Below are 24,270 nucleotides of genomic sequence, written 5' to 3' on the forward strand. Positions count from 1 at the left end.
AAGCAATGATCTTAAATAATTGCTACTTGCAGTTTCTGTATTTAAGTGAACTCCTTTCATTCAGCTCCTCTTTGGCTTAGGTCTGTCTTTGTGCAGGACATGCCGCAGGCTTTTTTTTTTTTTTTTTAGGTCACTTTTTTGGGGCACTTTTTCCACCCAAGAACATATTGGAGTATCAGGGTATTTCTAGCGTTTGTGGAACTATAAATCATTAGAGCGATAGTCTGTGGGCAAAGCAAGCAAAATAAGGTTTAAAACAGACACTCCCTCTAACTAAATGACTCTGAATCACTAATCCACAGCTTCAGGTCAGCAGAATTCAGTTTGAGCAAAGTCAACCATGAAAAGAACAGCCACCCTTCACAAACAGAGGGGCACAAAAGACTCTGCTACAAACCAAAGCCATGATCAGCCTTGGTGCTTCACCTGGCCATACCTGATCTTAAGCAGCCTTGAGGTGGCAATTGACTCCAAAACTTCTGGCCAGACCCCAGACGCGGTGAGCTCAGCAGTGAAGGCGGGCAGTTTCTGACAGAAGTTGAACGTCTCTCTCATTTCCCACCACAGATTTTCCAGAGGCGCAAAGGCTCATCACCAGCTCTGCACAGATGCAAGGTCTGCACTGAAGCTTATGGTAAATCTCAATTAAAGCCTCCCTCCCAAACGTCTAACAGTGAATTGAAATCTGCTTTTCTCATCTGATCTCAAAAATTCCAAGCTTTGTTGTTCATTCAGTTATTCTTTGATCGTGTCAACCACTGGCTTGCTACCTTTGGCTCACCCAGTGGGGGAAGATCTTTCCCTCTCGGTCACCGCCCGCCTGGCACACACTGAGCTAGATGTTGTTCCGCATCCGAGGAAATAATTCTCTAGGCTTTCACCTGAAAAAGGAAAGCTTTGTTGGCTGACCCTCTGCTGATACAGAGCAAATACAGATCTGATGGCGTGACCGTCCGCCTGCACGTTGGCTTTACAGCTGCGGACTCCGCTGTTGAGGAAACACCAGCCGGGAAGCCCAGAGGATTATCTCCATGAAGGAAGGAGGAGCAGGCTGCGTTGCCAGAGCCGGGACGCAGCTTTATCTGAGCAAATGAGGAAATGGGCTCAAGCTGCGCCAGGGGAGGTTTAGGTTGGAAATTAGGAAAAATTTCTTCACGGAAAGGGTGGTCAAGCATTGGAACAGGCTGCCCAGAGAGGTGGTGGAGTCCCCATCCCCAGAAGTGTTCAAACAACGGGCAGACGTGGCACTTTGGGACATGGTTTAGTCTAGTCTACCCTTGGTTGGTTTAGTGTGGACTTGGTAGTGTAGGTTACTGGTTGGACTGGATGATCTTAAAGGTCTTTTCCAACCTAAACGATTCTATGATTCTATGAAAGAGAACCACAGCCTGGCCAAGACCGTAGCGTCTTCCAAGTCAGAGGTTTCAGTAAGCGCTGCCCCTTCAAAGCCTGGCCAGTGAGATAACCTCTCTCCAAGCAGAAGGAATTACATGAGAACACCAGCCAGAGAGATCACAACCTGAGAGATGTTCTGATAAGCGAGAGCCATGCTGCAGCCTTCAGGTGTTCAGAAAACGGAAGTCATAACTCACCTTAAGAGGTGAGACTTGTATATGCATGCATGTACATAAAAAATGCAGTGTGGGGGTTTTTTTAGGTAAACCTAAGCTCGTCTCCTGTTTGCTTACCCTGACACACAGAGATTTCTGCGTTTTGTAATCTTTGTAACCATGAGAACTAGAATCTTTTTTCTGTTTTCTTAAAATGAAAACTTATATTCTCTCACGATTTCTTACTCAATAGGGCTACCGGCTGTAAACAAGTTCTAAATACTCTATGGTCTGCGATAGAGTCACAAGTGCTGGTAGCTGGGGGAGCTCAAGACTGGTCTCAGTGCTATGAATAGAGTGAAACCACTACGCACGGGGCGCAGCTGGAGGAACGAGTCAGGTCAGAGGTTGCCGTATTTGCTGACTACAAGGACTTAGGCCATGTCTGGATCCAAGGATAGGCACAATGCAGGCCTGCAGCACCCCTCCAGCCTCCTGGAATGGGCACTAGATCAAACACTACTGGTATCTAGAAAAGAGCAGTTGAGCCTTCGGTAAATAGCGAAGTGTCAGAGCAGGATTACGCATCATTTATTCTATATTCAGCTCCGCTTACTAGGAAAACGAGTAGAAATTAAAGAACTAGCAGGTTCAGAGAGCAAGCTCTTCACCGAAGAGCCGAGGAGTTCCCCAAGCGCTCACGCGCAGGGCTGCCTGCCCGCCTGGCAGAAGGGCAATTTCCTAAGTCACGGTCAGGGTAGGGCCCGTCTCTTCCCATCGTTTCACATGAACCACCGCAGCTCTCCCAGACACCAGCGGTTTCCAGTTGCTACCCCGCCAGATGACCCCGAGGTGAAGGATGTTTTTCCAAGATGACAAAAAGCAGCCCTGTTCCTTTCAGCTCTGTAGGCAGCATTGGAAAAAGCAACTGCCGATCAGATGTGAAGAGACAAAAGGCGGGGTTGTAAGAGGGCAGTAAGCATAGGGAGGAACAACAGAGTGACTTGACCCCATATTTAACATTTTCTCCAAAGACTGGGCTGATTTCTTTTTTCCCAGGCTCTTTTACAATATTGGGCCCAATCACATCCACTTGACACCTAATACAGGAACGGTGCTTACAAGAGATTAAGTGAACAAATGCAAACCCGTGCCAAGAAAAGAGAAGAAAACCCGTCGGCTCCATTAATGGGACTGCCGGTTTGCAGCATGCACTTCCCCCAGCGTTGTCTCAACAGCTCCCTGGGGCCGGCTCACATCAAAACCACCGCAGATGTTCATCCCCTCTGCAACGTTTTCACACCCCCGGAACTGGCACCTAGCCCACTCCTCTTTTCCATGTGTCAAGGAGTAAGATTCTCACGAACCATGGCTCCGTGATCTCCCAGAGATCAACTATAGCGCGGTTTGTTCATTGTCGTACAGGTGAAGAGGACCAGAGCCGTTACCGTTCATGAAATTCAGCTGGTATCTGCCACCTACATCTTAAGTCAGAGAAATCCCAGACTTTTGCAGATTGGTGGATGTTACGTTTGGCATCAACCGGAGAGGTGCCTAAACTAACATAATGCCCAAGATTCCCAACTTCAAGGAAGTAGGGATTTAATTCAAAGGTTCGCTAAGCTGACCACTGCAAAGAGCTTAAATTGAAATTCTGGCATGGCTGCTTTGGAATGCCAAGCCAGTTATTTTCAGAGTGAAATATGACAGATAGGACAGACACTACAGTTCTTGGCGCTGAGCACAGTAAATGCTGAAAAACTACTTTCTTCTAAGTTCCCCTAGAGTCACCAAATACACGATATCTCTTTAATCTCGGGCTTCCTGAGCAAAGTAAAACAATACGACATTCGCCTGCCCTTATGGCTGCGTGCCATACCACCGGAGCGCGAGAACAGGCACGCAGAGGTGCGCCTGCCGCCATCCAAGGAATCAGCCCCCATGTTGCACGCTCTACCTTACGCTTGCGCTAGCTGCTCAAGCTGCTTCTCCCAAACCCACCTCACTGCCAAGACATTCTGCGCAGCTATCCGTGTTGGGCTTTTTGCTGGTGAAGACAGACTGTTCTCTGCTAGAACACAACATCTTTTAATCCTGCGATACAATCCCTTCTGGTTCGGAACAAAACCACTTTAACATAAAGATATACACACTTTCTCCCTTGTTTTTTTCTCTCCAGATTTTAACAAATGTACTAGAAAGTAGATGACTATTCAGCACTGTACATAAGCACGGTAGTTCATGGAACACAGATGCTGATTTTTCTGCCAAGTGGCATTATGTTTGTGCAGAAACGTGTACACAGCCTGGGTCATACCTTTATCCTTGACCATGCTGCTTGCGCTGGAGGAAGGCCAGGTCTGTAGCCATCAGAACTGAGAATTAAGGTAATTAATTCCTCTTAAAGTCCTTCTGGAGGAGGCTGCAGCTGTGAAACCTGCCTCCCCACGTCGCTTACCTCAGGAATTGGACAAGAAGCAATTCTGGAAGCATCTGGAGCAGAATGAAGTCATTAAACAGGGAAACACTGATTACCTTTTAGAACTGGAATTAGTAAACAGAGATTTGAGGTTGACCTGCTCCAAGTAATATCCAGGTAGTAGGAATTAGATTTAAAATGGGAACTCTCTAGAGAACATTGTTACTTCAGGTTGTTCATATTTGAATAGATCAAAGTTACTCTTTGTATCACATTATGTCTGAGCTACTGTAGTATTTTGACTTCTACTCAATTATTTAGCACCGAGTATGAAATAATTAGTTTCCATCTGTGTGCAAAGGTCAAGTTAAGGCAGACAGTTTGCTGATTCAGGAACAGATTAACTTATATTCCATAGCAGTGCTCTGCTGAAGCTCCAAGGAGCTTTCCCTGTATCTGCTGCCTATCTCAATTAGTTGTCTTTTCTCAGCTGAAATGTAATCAGAACTCCAGTAAAGAACTACAAACCAACTACTGCTACTGCAAGGCGACCAGGAGCTAACTAGCCTTCCCCCTGCACAGGAAACAGGGGCACCCACTGAAACTATCCAGTAACGATGAATTTAGAACAGGTAACTGTTGTGTGAAGTACTAACTCCTGCTAAGGAACATAACATCACAGGGGGCTGCAGAGGTCAAAAGCATCACTTAGTTCAAGCAAAGATTAGTCAAGTTCACAAATACCTCCACTGGTAATTACACAGAATAACCCTACGCAACCTCTACCTCAGAAAACTGGCAGACTAGAGGTTGGCTAAAGGAAGGCCTACTGCAAATCCTTTCAGCTGCCTTACCTCCATATTGAAAATAAAGAAAATTACCATGGGATTGGTTTGGATTTAAAAGAAGCGTTAGAAGAATCACTGACACACTGAGGCACATACAAGACTGACCACAAAAAACTTAACGGATCTTGTTTCCCAATTCAGCAGACAGAGGAATTTTCACCAGCAGGCAGTGGTTCTAGTAAGATCTACTCGCAGAGCTTGAAAGGCTCTGGTAACAGCACCCTACCTCACACAGCACGCCACTCTGCTCCTCTGGGATGGGCCCAGCGTGACATCTACCATACTTAAATTCAGGGTGTAACAACTTAGGCTAGTCTTAAATCTACTACAATTTGATAATCTCTTCATTCAGCACCCCATTTCTTTATGAGTAGACACAGTGGTATAGCTCATAAGAAACTACTATCAAGTAAATTTAATAGAAAATCAAATACTTTAATGAAATTAGGGAGCATGAGAGTAACAGCTCAGATATACCACTAGAACTGATACTACTGGGCTGTGGGGTTTCTATCTTTTTTTTTTTCCCTTTTTAAATGCTCTGTTCTTCAACAAGCATGCAGATTGACAAACTACTAATTCTTCAGAGTGTCAAAGATCCTGAGTAAAGAATTTCAAACCACTTAAAATGTATATATAGGAAATGTCTTATGAGCTGGTGGCCTGCACACAGCATTGCACAGATAAAAATATACTACTCTCAATACACAGAGCTAAATACTTTCACATTTATCAGAATTTTCTACACAAGTCTTTTGATAGAATTCAAGTTTTCAATTTTCTGTATATATCTTCCACCTGTATTAAACAAATGCTTATTTACATTGTGGATAAAGTGTAAAGGCTAGTAAGGCCATATTCCCATACTGTACTGTAACACTGCAAAATATATATACACATATATAACCTAATATAGGCAACAGTTCTAAAAAAGTCACCTTACATTTGTACAACGTAATCGAGTCAGTATGAAAAGACAGCTTTGTTAGCACCAAGCCACTCCAATGGTTTTTACGAACTGTCTTGAGCCTTCTAGTTCCACAGGGAAGGACTGTTCAGCACAGCATTCCAAGCACCGAGCAAGGGAGGCCCGGCTCGCAGAACTGGAAGTCCCAAGTAACACTCCACCGCGCTACGGGCTGCAAATTACTAAAGAGCAGGCATAGGAGCATCCCGAGACAAGTTCTGCAGCGCTACCAGGCGATGCTCCAGCAGAACAGTCACCAAGACATTTATCACATTAAGTCTTTCACATCATCCTGTCTTGTTAGTATCTTTCCTTTGGACTCATGATAGTAAGTACAGAATTGCCAGCAGAATAGACGTTACTCAAGCTAGGTGGTTTACAAGCCAGGTTAACCCTACGCTGCAAAGGCCAAATGGGGAAAAGCGCCACTGCTTAAATTCCAAAGGAAAGAACTTTTTGCTTTATTCATCGCCTATGCCTACTGTGGCCAGGATGGTCTCGTTCATAGCGATGACTTGCTCGCTCATAGGAGCGCGAACGCTCATGCCTGTGATTTCTATAGTAGTGACTCTTCTTCTTGTACTTTCCCGAATGGTCAGAGCGCTCCCGGGATCGGCTCCTGGAACGTGACGAACTCCTGCTGCGTGATTTCCGTGGTTTGTGTGTTGAGTATTTGTAGTCTTTTGATTTCTTGTAACTTCTCACCTTGGAACCCTTGTAGCCAGAACTGTGGTTGAACTGTCTTGGGGGAGAGTCACTGCGGCTCCTAGAACGGCTGTGGGATTTGGAACCGCTTGATGTGGAGTAACTTTCACTTTTCCTATGGAAAGAGAAAAACAGGAGAAAAAGCACATGATTTTCTCAATATTAAATAGAATTACTCTGCATTACTGTTAGTGCCTCGATGTAGTCGCAATACATACATACACACTTCAAGTACCATACAGACAAATGCTTCCCACTGATAGAGCCAAGGTGTGCAAGCAGTTTGAGACCAGGCGCTTGATTCTGTATTTTGTTGTTCACTATCCCATAAACAGTAATCTTGTGTCCCAGATTTGATCACATCTGATTACTGTAAAAATACTAATTTTTAGAAACTCAAACCTGTTTGGAGTATAGTAGTCACGTCTCAGTTTTAGATTTTTTTCCTTCGCTACTTAGAAAACAAGCACGAATAGCTAAGAGTAACTGCCAGATTCAAAGTGCTGCCAACAGTAAGACAGAAGGTACAACTACTTCTCCTGCTTCAGTTGCAGTAATACCGTCCACCAAAATGCCAAAGTTTGGAGTCAGTGTTCCTTTCTGTCTCTTTGATTACCCCTCTATGGGTAACGTGATTATATGCCGGACTTGAAAGTCAAAGGCAGTACAGCAAGCAGATTTTAAAGATGTTTCACTAAATTCAGACAATTACTAAAATGCAATTTTGAATTAAAATCTGAAGAAGAATTTTAATCAGCAGATTTTAGCTTTGGCCTTTTCCACATACACATAAAAGTATGGCTTTGTATTAATCAGTACACACCTAAACCCAACGGGATACAGACTGTTGAATAAGAAGTCAAATTTGCATTGACTGAGGGGCATGAATCTCTACTACTCTCAGTTACATACAAAACGGGATCATTTTGTGTTTCATAAATCAAGGTCAAACCCGTGAGGTAAGACAGTACAACTCTTAGCCATAATGTTTCTGGAGCTTTAACCAGCAGCACATATTGCTATGGTATTTCACAGCCTCTCTTGTTGCGAAACTACCAAAGCTTGCTCTGTGAAATTTTAGTCTGGGAGCTTCTTACAGCACGCCTTTCTTTTGCAATAGCACATACCTGTGCTTAGGGGATGCGGATCTGGATGGAGATCTTGAATAACTTTGATCCCTACTTCCACTTCGACTTCTGCTTTCTCTTCCTTTCTGAACACTGCAAGAAACAATAAACAGGAAGTTACTTTGCTTAAAGTAGTAATGGGGAAAAAAATAAGCTGCTTCATTTTGAAAGCCTTACCCATTTACTGGGCTATTTGAACTCATTCTTTTTGCCCCCTCTGCTTTCCTTTTAGCATTCTTCATTGCCTGAACAGGTAGCGGTGAAGGTTTATTTCCTTTAACCTCTTTTGGAGACTCTAGAAAAACAAGTCTTTGTTACCTTATTTTGAAAGTATGGGTAGCGACTGAAAGAAGGACTGAAGCCTCCCCTTGCCCCGTTTCATCATCTTTGTAATAATCAGTACTGTACACACGTAGTTTGCATATATGCGCACACACGCGTGCACACACGCACACACAACCACCCACAAGAAGTAGATCTGAAGCAGTTCACCGAAGGCAGAAGTTAATCTGAAACATTTGTGCCAAAATATTGAAGTAGCACCAGGGAGTTAACTGCAATAGTACACATCGCTTTCAAAGCCACTTCAAGAAGGCAGAACAGCAACTTCCTTTTCTTGCCAATTATTCAGTATCTTCTTAAAGGTAAACTGAGGAGGAAGACGGTAACGTTATCTTCTAGGCACCAGACTGGAAACTTCAGACCAAGCATACAGGAAAACATTCCCCACCCATCACCCAAAAATACTACTCCTGCCAGAGTTCCTTATCATACCTATATGCTTTAATATTGCTTTAGCATAACAGGCCACTTGTAAGTATTCGTTCAAGTTTATTGCAAAACCACATAAAAGCAAGTCCCTGTATTATGTAAGTTTAAACTAGCCTTAATTTTACACTAATTTGATTTTAGCCTTTATCTGTTTCAAGAAATTACAAAGTTACAATGCTATTCACTCTGCCATTTGAACAGTTGCTGTAAGCCAGCTTAAAAAGAACAACCAACCAAACAAAAACCCAAACCAAACCAACAAGCCACACTGTACACGCGTCTGAAAAGGGTAAATACACATTTAAGATGAGAAAGTTATTAAAAACAAGTTATCCACAACTTACCATTTTTTGGGATAGGGGAAAATCCTGATGTGGTATCCAAACTTGGGGCTCCCTCAGGGACTAGACCTTTAGCTTGTGCTTTTGCCTCTTCGATAGCTAATTTCTTCTTTTCTACTTTACTTTCCAGATCAGATAAATCAACCTGTGAACACAGGACCACCACTTATGACAAAACATCATAAACTAGACTCTCTGCTTACTCACTTACAGGGGCAGCTGGGAACCCAAAAAACCTAAAGAGACCCAGACACTGCGACTACTACCCTGTTCCACTTCATGTACTAGGCTTGCAGCTATTTTCAAATGGGATGAGGTTTTCCAGCTCATGTTCTAAGCAGCAGCCTTTAATGAAAGCTCACAATATGAAAAAGAAGCAAACCTTTTTCCGAGTATAGAGTTGCAAAATTTTTAAGCAGATTTCTTGAATTTCTTCCTCTGTTGCTCCAAAGAGTAAAAACCAGTGTGGACGATTAGGAAGTGGAATCTGAAAGGGAGGAGAAGACATGCTCAGTTTTCTGCTTCTATTAAAAAGACCTAACAAACTTGAAATTAAATGTAACTGCATGCTTACCTCCAGTGTCCTAGCTGCAAGGTAAATACATGCACACGCAATGCTTTCTGGCTGGAATCTTACAAAGACATCTGTTCTCAGGCTATCATTCATGTAATTCCTGAAAGACAGGAGATCACCAAAGTTGCATGGCACTGCAAAGTTGTTTGATGCTTGCTGGTTTTTTTTTTTTATTTTTACAAGGACTATTTCCTTCTGCATTCAGTTACTAGAGCTAACATTATACTCCTGTAAATCTAAAGAAAAGTTGAATGATTTTACTAAAAAAACAACCAAACAAAAAATTTAAAAAAAAATCCCTCAAGGGGAGAGATGTGTGACAGAAATTAAATTTGACTGACTGGCTGCTGAAAATTCACTTGTGAAAAGAGAACCAATTTTAACTTCACTTTTCCTTCTGGATCTCTACTGGCCTGCTCTCATGCAATAGACAAGTTATTTTCATCGAGAAAACACACAATACGATCTGAAGTACTGAGTTATAAATTTTTAGGTTCACATGTTTCTCTGCAATAGGGCTGAAACCAGATGGTTTGCTGAAAGCTGCAGCTCCTGTCGTCGTTCTCCCATGAAAATGCAGTCCACTTCAGCATGCGCCAACTCCCACTGGAGATTTAGGGGGTCCCTTTTCCTTCAGAATCATGATTTTCCATCCAGAACTGAATTCTTTTTCCCACAAAAAGCAGCCATAGAAGAAATCAGGGTGTTTGGGAACATCAATTCAGGAGAGTACTCAGTATTCAGCAGATCTCCTCTTTGGCACATGAAATACGGTTTCCAAATTGTCCCATTTCAGTAAGGTTGCTTAAAATGAATATTCACAGAATGAGAAAACTGTAAAATATTGCATATATTCCAGTCAGTACACTTAAGCATTATTCTTCTAAATCTTAAATACACAAAGTAACTTCCTCTGAACCTGTCAGCTGATGTGCTTAAAAAGATCTAGATTTTTGAGCACATATGTCAAGCAAAGCATCAGATGGGGAAAAGCTAAAACCAGACACAACAGGAAGTCCTCAAAATAATACACTTTCTGAAAGTAGTAATTAACCATGTGGGTACCCAGTATACAAGGATTCACTAAACCCCAAGACATCCAAACCAGAGACCACAGTCCAAACACTTGTAACCAGTTTACACAGGACAGACAAAAGGAACATGAATCCCAAAAGCATCAAACTCCCACCTTCCCCAGTTGTCTTACATTCTTGTTTATATGAAGAGCAAATGCTACCCCACAGAAGCAATGCTAAACGTCAGGTCATCTCTCTGGGAGAAAGCAACTTCAAACCCTACTTTTTCTTGTCCCACTACAAAGAGAACACAAACCTTTTGGCAAAAGAAGCAATAAAGAAAAGTGGTACTTCAGACATCTGGAAGTCATACAGCCTTTTTGTAATTTGCCAAGCTGAAAAACATGCCTACTTCCAACTTTGGCCTCTGCATATTTTCCCCTGTGGGCTCAGAATCAGACACATGAGGAAATGAATCCTTGTCACAATATTTTAAGAAAAAGGTAATGCTGTAAAAATGCACACTTCAAAGACCAATTGTACTGGATATCCACCAGTTTTCAGGTACTGGAAGCAACAAGCATCAGTACACAAATATGTTATTTTAAACATGTGAACCATTTCTCAATTGGGGTAATTTCGCCCCTCCTCCTCACCTACCTCTCCATTCGTAACAAGTAGAAAACTGGTAATGAGGAGTCTGTAACTCACGTTTGAATACTTCATGCAATGGTACTGGGAAATCTCGTGGTGAGAATTTTCTCTAAGTCCCAAGTACTACATTTGGCTCCAAGCTTCACACATCTACTCAAACATTTTCTAATAGTTTACAAATGGAACTAGACTTCAGTTTTTGTTGTGTTAATTCATCCCTTTAAGACTTAAATCCCACCTTAATTTGCTTTATCATTTAAGAATACATCATTTTAACAGTTATAGAAATGTAACATAAAAAGAAAAATATTTCAGAACTTCAACAATCAGGTTATAAAATATACAACAGTCAAAATGCACAATAAAAATAAAAGTCAAAAAGTATAAGCACAAGAAGCAGTTGGCCAGTTACTATACTATCACGTATATACCACCTGTCTAGAGTCAGCCTTCTCTTTGTAGAGCCTGCTTTGGTTTGACTGAAGACGGCAGCTATCCCTGCACCATAGCGCTTGGGCAGCAGAGGAGAAGTCTTAGTCACTTACCCTCAGAGGCTACCCTTTGATTAAAAGAGTACAGAAAAGAAAAGTCAAAACTGGTTCTCTACACATGGGTCACAGTACCAGACAGTTCAGTCAGCAGAAATATGATCTTTGGATTCACTAAAGGTTTTTAAACCACAGTATTGTTAAAAAGCATTATTCTTTAAAAGCGTTATCTATTTGTTAAGTTTAAGACCTGGAATTTTACATAAGCTTCCCATCCCCAAGCAAATCTTTACTGTAATGAGAGTGACAAGGCAGAGAACATTTCTTGGCAAACATGAAAACATTGAGTTTATCCAGTCTTAGAAGCTGACATCTTGCATTATCCATATAGATAAAAGAAATTTATCTGTGCTGAGTTTTTGATACACCTGTGATCAACCTCAAGCCCCGGGAAAAGCCATTTCCCAGCACTGGTAACAGACTTTAACTGCACATAATTTTCCCCAAAGAACAAAAACCAAGAAAACCCTATAACCCACTCAACATTTTCCCTTCAGCTGAAAAGTGAAAGCAGAGAGGAGGGAAGTGAAAAGTCAGGGTGCAAAGCTACCTTACCATTAAAACAGTGCCTCTAACTTAAGAGGCCGATCAACATTTGGGTAGTAGTGTGGGGCACGCCAAGAAACACTGGAGCTGTCTGGTATGGCCCACAATCATTTCTGAGCAATGCTGCCCAGAGTGCCTCAAGTGACATATTTCTGCTACTGCCCCTGCTGGTCTCTTAAAACAAAGAAAATCAACTTACCATGAAGTCTGGACCAGGTGTTGGTTACGTTCACATTCTAATACCTGAAGGTACATAACGATTATCTGGAAGATATGGGTTATTGAGTTATTAACAAGAATCTCGAGAGCCACCTACTTATTTCAGAGGGACATCCATGAGGCATCTGTTATTCTCTTTCAAGTCCTAAAACACTCCACATGAGAGAGCGATTGCAACATCCCCAGTGATTACCCACACAGCTTCTGCTCTCCAATGCAAAAGTATGCATGAGTTGACACTCAACCAGATCTGACCTTCCTAGCTCTCCGTCTTCTGAGCTCAGTCATCATGCTATTCATCTAGATGTCTTGTCTTCAACTGTTTTCAAGCTAGGTATGTTCTCCTATACAATTCACGATTCCTTTTTAGCTGTAACTTGGGAGAAAATATTGCTAGCTGCAATAAGCAGTAACAGAAGTATAACAGTATTTGCAAAGAACAGATCTAACATGTTGTGTGTCACTGGTTTATTCAGTTCTAGGTTTTTTTTCTTACGTTCGAAAGGAAAACAAGGATGCAGATAAAAAGAGTAATAGCAAAAATTCATACCAATTAACAAACAAGTACAATTGTCCTCTGGCGTACTGATAACATGAGTGAATTCTGGAAGTCAAGTATGCTTAAAAAGACCTTAAGACAGCAGTAGTTTTTAGAGGAAGAAAGAGCAAGATCCCAAGTTCTGCTGGCACAAAAGTAGGAGATTCTTTTACCACACTTGGCTACTTAAGGCATAATGCTGATGGTACTAAAGCACCAACTTAAACGTCTGCAGTAGTTACATCCTCCAAGTAGCATCCTAGTCTGACAAGTGATACTTAAACATTGATAACCGTCTCATTTCTAGTCAAGCCCCTCGCACCCAAGTGTACTTTTCAGAAAATAAGAAACACTGCTAACGAGCTTATACAGGTTTAATAACCTCAGCACATTTCCACAAAGAGTGATCATGACACACAGTGCTTCTGATAATAGGATATCACAACCCTAGGTCTCCAAATCCCTTTCTGCTTAAGAATCTATGTTTAGTTGACGTTTTCTAACACCAAAAGCTACCTACTTATATAATTTGACTTCACGGAATACTTAGCATCTGCATCCACCTCCACTTGTCATTCAGCAATGACACAAGACCAACTAGTAAGACTCTCTTGAATGAGAAAGAAGACTTTGGGGTGATAAGCCAGCTTTACTGAATTAACTAGCTTTATCATGTACAAACCATACAGCTTCCACACAGTTTAGCAGTCTACTCAAAGCATTTATCACATATGAAACACTGATTATAAAGGTAACTTATACAGTACAAACCTTATGAGGGTGCTTTACATGAACACAAAATCCCAACTCCTTTAACACTCTTCTTTCTGCCTTAATAATTTGATTCTTCAAGTTCACATATTCTTGATCCAGTATTAGAGGCACAGGTTTTCTGCAAGAGAATTTCAAATTCTGAGGAAGATAATCTTAACTCTAAAGAGTACTCATATACAGGTTTAATTGTGTTCTTGTAAACATAAGAGACATCACTATTTGTAACACCAAAAATATTTACTTAATAAAATGTGTCAACTCACTTTTCTCCTTCATGAGATCTCTTCAAGATGTTCCCTGATTTATGAAACAGGCAACGATACTATCACGGGCCCACGAAGTTTAATAATTCAAATACAACATAAATACTTCAGATAATCTCAAAGTCTAAGCTTACTTTTTTTCCCGTAGATGTCTAAGCCGATGGAACACGTTAATTACATCCCTTATGCGTCTTGGTGCTTCTTCAATTTTGGATGCCAGATGAACACAGGCCATTGACACATGCTGAAATATAAGTATTGCAAGATACTGATGTTTTGCTCAAATCAGGAACTGATCGCCTCCAACAGCTTAAGGAGGGATAACAAGAGAAAATGGTGGTAAAACAAGGAAATGCTAAAAATTTGACAAAATCAGTACTACGTAGCTTTGTAAAATCATGTTGTTCAGTTAGTAAAACCTACAGGCTAGTTACCAACACTCTGATCACACCTAAATTGACAACTTGCGAAAACAGATCAAAGATTAAGTCACATTTGTAGCCATATACATCTTTTAATCTTTTCTTACCTCCATGGAATGCTTCACAAAAGACTTGGTATAAAAAAAACGTTGAAATAGCACCTGTCCTGTAGCCATAGCCACCTAAAAAGGAAGTAACCACAACAGGTATTAACAAAGCAACTACCAGTTCCAAAAATAAATTACCTAGAATGATTCCAACAGATTTAAGACCCAGAAGACTAGCTAAGCTATATTTAAGTATGGGAGTAAGTTCAGCGGTATCTAAAGAAAACTAGCACCATTACAAATTAAGGTGCCCCAAATGTTATCAACATCACAAACACTGTCTATAAGTCAAATACATACGTTAAATCGCAAACTTTTTAAATGAAGTATGAAAACATACTCCAAATGAAATAAGAAAATATTTACAAACCCAACCCAAACACTAGAACCCAATAAAACCGAAAGTTATGACAGTACGCCAGAAAAACTCTCCTTTTTCGGCGTGGGGGAATCTAATCATATTATGATTTGCATATATTCAACACAATTTGAGCAGCTGAGACTCGGGAGCGAGAAGATGCCTGGGAAGTTTTACTCAACGAGACTGTTTGCGATTGGAGTTCGCCAGGAAACAAAACCTTTCTGAGGGCACTACAATTCAAAGGGGTCTAAAAAGTCCTCCTTTCCGCAAGCCCCGATCTTTAAAAAAAAAAAAAAAATAAAAGCGCTGCGGGAGCCCCCGCCCTGCCCGGCCGGCCCGGGGAGGCGGCGGGGGCGGCGCAGGAAGGCGGTTACATCACCCGCTTCCTGCTCCCAGCCGGGCGGGGAAGGCCGCAGGCCCCGCGGGGAGGCCCAGCGGCTCTGGCGTCCCAAAACCCCAGCCAAAAGGGGCAGCTCCTCAGCCCCCCCCCCCCGATCCCCGCACCCTGTAACTGCGGATGGCGGCCTAGCGATCGAGGGGCGGCTCCGCCGGCGCCAGCGGGCCGAGGCCTAGCGAACAAAGCTCTGCCCTGCCAGGGTGCAAAGACGCCCGAACCCAGGCCCGGCCCGGCCCGCCCCACCGCGGCCTCTTCCCCGGCCGCCGGCGAGAGGCCTCCCCACCCCGACCGGCCAGGCCGCGGCCCAGCCTCACCTGCGGGAGACGAAGCAGGATGCCGGCCGCTTGGATGAGCTCGCAGCCGGTGACGCGCAGCTCGGTCTCGGTGTCGGGGTCGAGGCCGCTGCTCATGGACGGGGTGAAGCGCAGCGTGTGCTCGGGCAGCAGGCAGTTCTCCAGCGTGATCAGCACCCCCGAGTACAGGCGGTCCCCGATCAGCACCGCCCCAGGGCCCGGCACCGGCGCACCGCTCCCCGTCGGGACGGATCCCGCCGCCGTAGCGCCAGCAGCCTGAGGCCCCGCCGGGCCGCTGCCTCCCACCGCTATCACAGCCGCCGCGCTGCCCGACCCGGCCGCCATTTTGTGGTGGTGATGCCGCCGCCTCGCCTGGCTCCGCTCTCCTTCCCCACCGGGCGGCGCCTCTGCCCCAGCGCCCCCGCCCCTCCCTTCCACCTCCGGTCGTCGCCTATTGGTGGGGCGCGGCGAAGCGGCGGTGGCTGATTGGCCCGGCCGCCGCGACGTCTGACGCCAACGCCGGGCTGAGCGGAGCGGCGTGACGCACCCGTTGGGGAATTTGAACAGGGCGGAGGGGGCGGGACTTCCGGCGCGCGCCACCGCCCTCAGTAGCTCTGGGGTTGCCGGGCCGGCCGCTGAGCTCCCCAAACCCTCCCAGAGCCGTCCCGGAGCCGGGCGGCTGCTGCTGGGCTGCGTGCTGCGAGTGGCGAGATCACCCCCCCGAGCGGGGCTTTTTCCCCGTGCAGCGCCAGAAGTCACCAAATTGTCCTCCCAGTAGCAGTTACCAAAAAAAAGAAATCTTTATTAAGCCCTCAAACAGAACAGAAAGCGTACGCACACCATACATGTCGTTAACACTGGAACTTCTACGGGCCTGACTTACCACTGCGAACTTTGAACCGCGGCTTCTAACTCAACGTGTTTCAGTTACAACAACACTGGGGAAAAAGTCGTCAAGGCGCAAGCTCTGCACCCCGACCCACCCCGTCCTCCTTCTGGAACCATCCTTAGAGGATCTTGTTCCACAGCTATGATCTGAGCAGCAGTCAGCAAGCAAGTTCACTTCGCAATACAAGTTCCTGTTTGTAACATGTATCTGCAGACTCTTTTAATATCAATAGTGGTGTACAATACGTGAAAATATCCCCTCCGGTTCTTTTCCATCTCCCAGGGCAGCAAGGAAGCCTTCTTGCCTCCTCCTCTGGGCTAAGGCAGCTAGGGACTTGAATGTCTTCGGCTCATAAATAGCCAAATCGGCAATCACTTTCCTATTCAGCTCCACCTGGGACTAAATGCAAGAAAATCTGTTGGTTAAGGACTGTAATTTTTAGGAACAACACTGCAATGCTTAATGATTACCTGAGGTCTTAAGGCAAATTACCTTTTTTCTGTGCTGTACAATTTTGGAACTATGAGTCGGAGAACTGTCCAGCATGACTACTCGGCCATGGACGACTCATTAAGCCATTGTGTAAAATCTGTTTACCAACTTTCTCAGTCTGGTAGAAACCAAGAACTGAAGAAGAATGTCTTATTTCATGGAAGGCCACATGTTACAGGTTAATCCATGGCATTTGTTCAAGTTCTTAGGCATATTCAAGTTTACTCATTGTGCTAGAAGCTGCTCGGTATCTTAAAATGTGTCCTGGAGTAGAGAAAGACTGCAGGATCAAATACTCTCAACAAAGCTAGATACTGCACGGTTAACTCCATAGTCTAAGAGGGAGGTATTATATAAAACAGTTTGCTGCTTTTGGATCTTTTAACAGAGAACCTTACAAAAACACATTGCTCTAGGGCAAGAATCAAAGGGACAGGCATCTTGAGGGAACAAAAATTAAAAAAAAAAAAAAAGTGAGTTTGCTTTTAGGCAGTGCTTGATTCTTTTGGTTACAGTATGACAAGAGTAACCAGGAGAACGAGTGTATAAATTTCATAAGCTGTATTACTTTACAGGAAACATGTTAGAAAACCTATTTCTTTGAAACAGATAAAATGTTTTGAAATATGCTGTAAATTTACATGTAGTTCCACTTTAAGAAGCAGAAACACTACCTTTTTATTCCAATCACAGCCAAGAGGAACAAGTTTTAATTTTACAGTTCCAGTATCAACAAATTAAAACCAATTCCCCAGCACATTTAAGAACAAGGGGCAATGGCACCAACTCTCTGCATTGTCCATGCTCACCGAAACACAAAGCTAGTAGTGAAAAGAGTAGAGACTTCTTAGGGTTGTTTTTGCTAATCCAAGCTTTGTATTTTTTACAAGCCTCGTTCTTGACGTAAAAGTTTTGGGGACAGAACAAAGCATAGAGCAACAATGTTCACCAGGATAAAAGGGGATTATGCACGTAAGGAAGAGAAACAGGTTTAGGGCAGAACTTAGTTCCTGGAGTGAGTGAAACTCCTTTCATAAGCAGGCGGCCTTTCATCACTAGAACTAGGAAGCGGGACAGTGTTGGCAGAAGTCCAGTCTGACAGAAGGAGCTTTTCAATCCTTCCAACATGCCCTATGCTATGATTGCCTGCTCTGGCTCCCATTTGGAAGTCCCCACAACTGTTCTTCAAAGATTGGCAAGTGGAGGCTGCAGCTTCAATTCCTTGCAGTTACATTCTTAGACAGTAACCAGCAACCCTTTGATACGTTTTGTCAGACTACATCTACTTAAAAGATTTCAGAGTTTTAAGAAATTAACTTGTCGGGCACTTCAGAAGACCTCTATCAGACATTTTCTCCAATTTGTTGTTGCAAAGTAACTATTCTTCAAGCACTATCCTTACCTTAAGCAGATTGCTTATGAAAGCTGGGTATTTCAAACCATGTTCAAGAGAAGCTGCTTCAATCCTAGTGATCCAGAGCTGAAAGTGTAAAAATTAACATCTCAGATGATAAAATACTTTGAAAGTAAACCTTTTGTCATGCTGATCTGCTCACACTTAGTAAATGTAACATTTTCAGACCTACAGTCTTCTCAGTGCAACATATACATGGATGAACTTCAGAATGTGAGCTGTTTCAGACCACAGAGGGACTATGCTTACTTTAAACTCATATTTTTCACCCACTAGTAAAACATTTTGAGAGAACCCCCCCAGTAAGGAAAATGGCTATTTCAGTTCTGCTCTTCTCCCATTTTAATGTTTACATCTAATATTTTGCTCTTTACCGCTCTTAGGACTCTCTTCTTCTCTCTTCTGGCCTTCGTAGACTTCACAAAAGCTCTCCGAACACTTCGTACAGCCAGCTTATAGCAGCGGTTCTTCCTTCCACGAAAATGCTGAGATGAAAACAAAATGTTCTTGTTCAGTTATCTTTAAGGCTGTTAAATCCTTCAATAATACTAATATATGCTCATTTGCATTTCACAACTCTTCATAACAAGGATCACAAAATACTTCACAAACGTCAGCTAAGCCTTCAGCTGGCAGATCATGAAAATATTTTTTCCTTGTTTTATAGCATGGGAAATCTGAAGCTGAAAAGCTGGAGCAGGCTGAAAAATTTCAGTCAAGCAGGAGGGAGCCAGAACCAGCACTCATTTTAGACTGTGGTTCCAGGGGGAAGGCAACCTTCAGGGCTTTCAGCCAACCCCTAAATTCACATATTTATTCTCACTCCTGAGCTGCCCTCTCAGTTTTGTCAGTATGAATACAGGGATGGGACAGGAGCCTCTGATATGTCAGGAACATTGCAGTTGCCCAAACAGAAAGCATAATGAAAATAGTTTACTGGAGCTACCACTGACATCCGTCTAACACGAAGTAGGAAGATGCAGCCAGTGCTGCACAGAGAAATAAATAACTACTACTGGTACCGTGGGCAGCTTAGGCACTACAAGACCAAGATACTGTCACTTCCTTCAACATTTTCCACCTCAGTACTACAGGCAAGAAGTACTACCTCCCAGGATGCTAACTAACAGCCTGTCCTTGAGAAAGGTTCCTCCTGAGCCGAGGTACGATAGCTTGAACTTCAGTTGGAATCATGTTGCGAAGCAGTCTCTTTCACCTTTCAAAATGCACTTGAAGAGCAAGGTTAAAATCTTTTTTTCCCCCTGCTCCTTTGCCCAGTCAAAAAAAAAAACAAAAAAACCCAAACAAAACAACAAAACCCCACAACCAACACCAGTCTAAAGCGTGCTGTATTTACAGACTGCTCTTCCCGCAGTGCTTGTATTCCTTCCGCCACAGCGTTCTCTCTTCTATTCACACCCATCCGCACGCACACACGTGCTGTGTTATGTCAGAAACACCAGACGCGCTTACGGCCTCCAGCTTTCACAGAATCACGGAATGCTTTGGGCTGGAAGGGACCTTTAGAGGCCACCCAGCCCAGCCCCTGCAGCGACAGGGACAGCTTTAACCAGAGCAGGGTGCTCACAGCCCCGGCCAACCTGGCCTGGGATGTTCCCAGGGACGGGGCCTCCACCGCCTCGCTGGGCAACCTGTGCCAGTGCCTCACCACCCTCAGTGTAAAACATTTCTTCCTTATGTCCAGTCTAAATCTATTCTTCTTTAGTCTAAACCCATTACTCCTTGTCCTGTCACAACAGGCCTTGCTAAAAGCTTGCCCCCACCCTTCCTGCAGCCCCTCTCAGCACTGCCAGGCCGCGCTCAGGCCTCCCCGCAGCCCCCTCCTCCAGGTTCTGATCCAACACAGCCAACCTCACCCACACGCTAAGTTAGAGGCGAGCCAACCTCACGCACCCTCGGCCCTTCTAGGCACAGGCGCCGCCATCGCGCCCGCTGCCTGGCTTCCCGCCCCCGGGGCAGGGCTTGCGGGCAGCCGAAGGCCGGGCCGCCCGCTCCCCGGGGCCGGGGGGGCTGCGGGCAGACTCACCCGCGCGTACTTGAGCACCTCCTGCACCCTCCAGAAGCGGTCGGTGAGGCGGCTGCGGAGCCAGCGCGGTGCGCTCAGCAGCACCATCTCCACCACCCCCTGCCCGCCCTGCGCCTTCCGGGGCGGGCCCGGGCCCGGCCCTTCCCGCCGGGCGCCGCCTGCGCTGCGCCGGCGCGGCTGCCTCGGCCGCTGCCTCGGCCGCTTCCCCGCTGGCGGCGGGGACAAGGGGGCCTGGCCCTTCCCGGCCGCTTCGGCGGGGACACCGGCCCCGGCCCTTCCCGGCTGCCTCGGCCGCTCTCCCGGTGGCGGCGGGGACAAGGGGGCCTGGCCCTTCCCGGCTGCCTCGGCGGGGACAAGGGGGCCTGGCCCTTCCCGGCCGCCTCGGCCGCTTCCCCGATAGCGGCGGGGACACCGGCCCCGGCCCTTCCCGGCCGCCTCGGCCGCTCTCCCGGTGGCGGCGGGGACAAGGGGGCCTGGCCCTTCCCGGCTGCCTCGGCAGGGACACCGGCCCCGGCCCTTCCCGGCCGCCTCGGCCGCTTCCCTGATAGCGGCGGGGACACCGGCCCCGGCCCTTCCCGGCCGCCTCGGCCGCTCTCCCGGTGGCAGCGGGGCCGCGGGGCCGGGCAGGGAGCGCTCCCCGCCCGCAGCGCCAGGCCGCCCTGTTCTGGGTGCTTTTCCGTGACTTTTCTGCGACGTTATCTCCCAAATAGATAACGATAGGACGAGGGGAAATGGGCTCACTGCGCCAGGGGAGGTTTAGGTTGGATATTAGGAAAAATTTCTTTACGGAAAGGGTGGTCAAGCATTGGACCAGGCTGCCCAGAGAGGTGGTGGAGTCCCCATCCCTGGAAGCGTTCAAAAACCAGGCAGAGGTGGCACTTGGGGACATGGTTTAGTGGGCATGGGGGTGTTGGGTTGATGGTTGGACTGATGATCTTAGAGCTCCTTTCCAACCTTAATGATTCCTAGTTTTTACTTTCATTATAAATAACCCAGCCACCACGCCAGGAAACACGAAATTGCTACTCTCCCCTTAATTGGTTTAGAGTGGACTTGGTAGCGTTAGGTTAATGGTTGGACTGGATGATCTTAAAGGTCTTTTCCAACCTAAACGATTCTGTGATTCTGTGACTGCCGTGCTGTGGTGTTTGTGCCACTGCCCGAGTCTGCTGAAAGCCCTGTCAAATTACTATGAACGTGACTATCCAGCTGGCCACTGCGTGCGGTCCAGCGCAGCACCGTCCAAAATGGGCCAGATCTGCGCCTCACTGGAGGAGCAGCTGCGCAACGAAGCTGCTGGTTGCTGCACGATACGATGGGGTTGCGTTCAGGGAGCTGTTGCCGAAACTCCCTGAATAAGAAGGAACTGAGCTGCTTGGGGGTGTTCGTTCCACGTAGCTTGGTGAAGGGGTGCCTAGCAGAATTTGCAGCACTTGCCCCCGCTCTGTAGTGCGCCAGTAATTTAACTGACGGGATGCACTCATTCTGTGCTGTGTCATATAAAGGTGTCCAAGCATTTTCATCCACGTTGGAAAACCAGAAATAAAGCCTTCGATTCATAGATGCCAGGAACATTGAAGGGAGAGAGGAAAGGAGGTTGGGTGAAGAGAAGTGGGGTGAAATTTAACGGTGAGCTGCTTAGCGCTTGCCCGTTGTTGTCCCCTGTTGAAGGAGCTGTTTCGCATGGTGCCTACTGCCGCTCCACAGAGCCAGCTGGAGCTCCTTCCAGCCCTGGAAGCTGCAAGGAATGCTAATTGGATTGGGTTTGAGCAAGATAAGCAGGCATTTTACATGTTGTTGGCTAAGCTTTTCTCCAGTCAATGATAGATTCAGTTCATCAGTGACTTGGGATGTCAGCTGCTGAGAGCTTTTGCAAGTAAACGCAACTGCAACAGGCCAAATGGTACTAGACAAGCACTGTGGTCAAAGAAAGTTTATTGTGATATTCCTGTTAAACTGGAGACATACGGATAATCAGTGGCCTGTCTCTGCAGTCTAAAACACTGTTACATGATAACCTGCTCTCAGTATGCAAAGGCTCAACCTTTAATTCTTTAGTTTGCTCATTAAAGTGCTTTCCATGAAAGAGTAATGCATGTGCCCATGGAGACATGAGGAGGGAGCGGCTCTGCCATTTTGCATCGTCCTTTGTCCCGCGAGGTCCTGGAGCCGTTCATGAAGTTACATGAACAGTGGGCCTCATTTTTAGTCACTGTTCAGTACCCACCTCTGCACTTCTGGGCTATATTGCTAGCAGTGCTCAAACTAGCAATGCTAAAGCCGTGTGAGAAGCTGTTGTGGTGTTTTCAGTGACTGGAAGAATTCCATGCTGGGTAGCATGGCTTACAGTGTCCTTCTGTGCGTACGAGAGCGTGAGATGTAAAATGAGAACTGATGAACTGTAACAAACCACAAGATGGTGCTGCCATGATAGACAGCGGAAAAATGATTTCTTAGCAACAAGGGCCTCTGCCATCAGAGAAGAGAGCTAATGAATTTGTCTGATCGTCTTTAATCGTTACCAGTTTCAGCATCTCAAAGCAACGATGCTCCTGTTAGAAATTGCTCCATAACTTGCACCATCATCAAGACATCTTTCCCACTTAGGGGCAGGTACTTGCTAAGGATGTGGAGATGTCACAGAATTAGAGGCTTGGGGAATCTTTCTTACTATCACTGGAGTTTGTTTGACACAAAGTTCACTTGGTTATTAGAAGAATCATTAGAATGTGTGGTTTTTTCCAAAGGAAAATAAATTTAAAGAATGTGGTTTTCAGACCTCCCACAAGTTAAAATGCATTATCATTATAGCAAAAGAACTTTGGAAATTTTCTCTGGATTTAGCAAAGCTTTTTAGAATTTATGGCACTTTTATGACTACTTAAGCAGCTTTGGTTTTTACCACACCACCACACCCTTGCTGAAAGATGGTAAAACCCTTTCGTATTTACAAAGGAATAAAATCGGCACAAGGGCAATGTGGTGATGGGGTGTAGCTTGTTAGAACAGCTACTTATTCAAGCTCCTCTAGTGCTTGTCAGAGCCATTTCTGGCTCTTACACCTGTCCTGCAGTAATCTCCACAGAGTCCCAAAATGCAAGAGGCAGGGGAAGGTGGCAGCACAGAGTGAGAGACCTGGTCTAGGACTGTAGAGAGGAGATGGGATGCAAGCAGAAGTGCTATTGAAATATTTGGATTCATTAGTACACCTTTAAAAATATTTCAATACGTGACATTCAAAAATGAGAAAGTAGAAGAACATCTTCATATTTGGGAGACAGTTGTCTATTGTTTTTTGACTTACAATGCAGAGCTGTGGTAAATGAATTTATAATCAGTTTAAAGAAGTAATTTTCAGAGATATTTTTCAGTTTGAAAACCAGGGAAAAGCATTATTCCCTGTGACAAGAGCATGCAGTACACCGCAGTACCCAAGATGTTCTTTAGCTCTTCTCTCCAGCGAGGCAGGCTCAGATGGTCCAGGAATCCCCTTTGTGCCTAGGAAAAGGGCAGGCTAGCTGGGGATGAAGAGCTTCAGTGCTTTGGTCAGTCCAGTACCAGAAAACCTTGGTGCCTGCTGCCCAGAGGAGAGTAATTACCTTCTGGATTTCACACTTCTTTTCTCTACCCTGCTCCTTCAAGGGCAGCTGAGTTCAATACAGACAGATGTTGACTTTAATCTGTGTTACAAATTAAAGTTTTCTCTTATTTACCAGTATATTCCTTCTGGAACAAATCAGGATACAGGCTACTGTCAGTCTGAGGGTCTATTTTTAACCTTCTTCCTCTCACTTGGCACATCAACTTTTTTTTTCCTTCACTGTGAAAGAACAACAGAAAGCATAAACAATAACAAACAAAACAGATTAATTGAATTCAGTGTCACCTTCAGTACTAGAGCAAATAAAATTACTTGCAAGAAATCTAGTTTAAGTGATTAGTACCAGTCCCTGGTGAGGAAGAGCACAGCTTCCTATCTGCTTTGGGA

The 24,270-nt window shown here is 45.0% G+C and overlaps 2 protein-coding genes across 2 annotated transcripts; both read right to left on the minus strand.

The window, feature by feature from the left end:
* Window positions 1–3,614: 3,614 nt before the first annotated feature.
* CCNL2 (cyclin L2) lies at window positions 3,615–15,785 on the minus strand. The gene is made up of 11 exons (XM_075721768.1): window positions 15,462–15,785; window positions 14,390–14,464; window positions 13,995–14,104; window positions 13,595–13,715; window positions 12,266–12,330; window positions 9,303–9,402; window positions 9,111–9,215; window positions 8,732–8,873; window positions 7,794–7,911; window positions 7,617–7,709; window positions 3,615–6,604 (listed from the first exon to the last, which is right to left on the minus strand). Exons 1-11 carry the CDS (start codon window positions 15,783–15,785, stop codon window positions 6,250–6,252), a joined length of 1,608 nt encoding a protein of 535 aa, XP_075577883.1. The 3' UTR covers window positions 3,615–6,249.
* Window positions 15,786–16,264: 479 nt separating this feature from the next.
* Window positions 16,265–20,369, minus strand: MRPL20 (mitochondrial ribosomal protein L20). Its single transcript, XM_075721616.1, has 4 exons — window positions 20,283–20,369; window positions 18,610–18,720; window positions 18,224–18,301; window positions 16,265–16,728 (listed from the first exon to the last, which is right to left on the minus strand). The coding sequence occupies exons 1-4, from the start codon at window positions 20,367–20,369 to the stop codon at window positions 16,555–16,557; spliced, it is 450 nt and encodes a 149-aa protein (XP_075577731.1). The 3' UTR covers window positions 16,265–16,554.
* Window positions 20,370–24,270: the final 3,901 nt, after the last annotated feature.

The sequence above is a fragment of the Pelecanus crispus genome, chromosome 15 (assembly GCF_030463565.1).
Source record: "Pelecanus crispus isolate bPelCri1 chromosome 15, bPelCri1.pri, whole genome shotgun sequence".
Taxonomy (NCBI): Eukaryota; Metazoa; Chordata; class Aves; order Pelecaniformes; family Pelecanidae; genus Pelecanus; species Pelecanus crispus.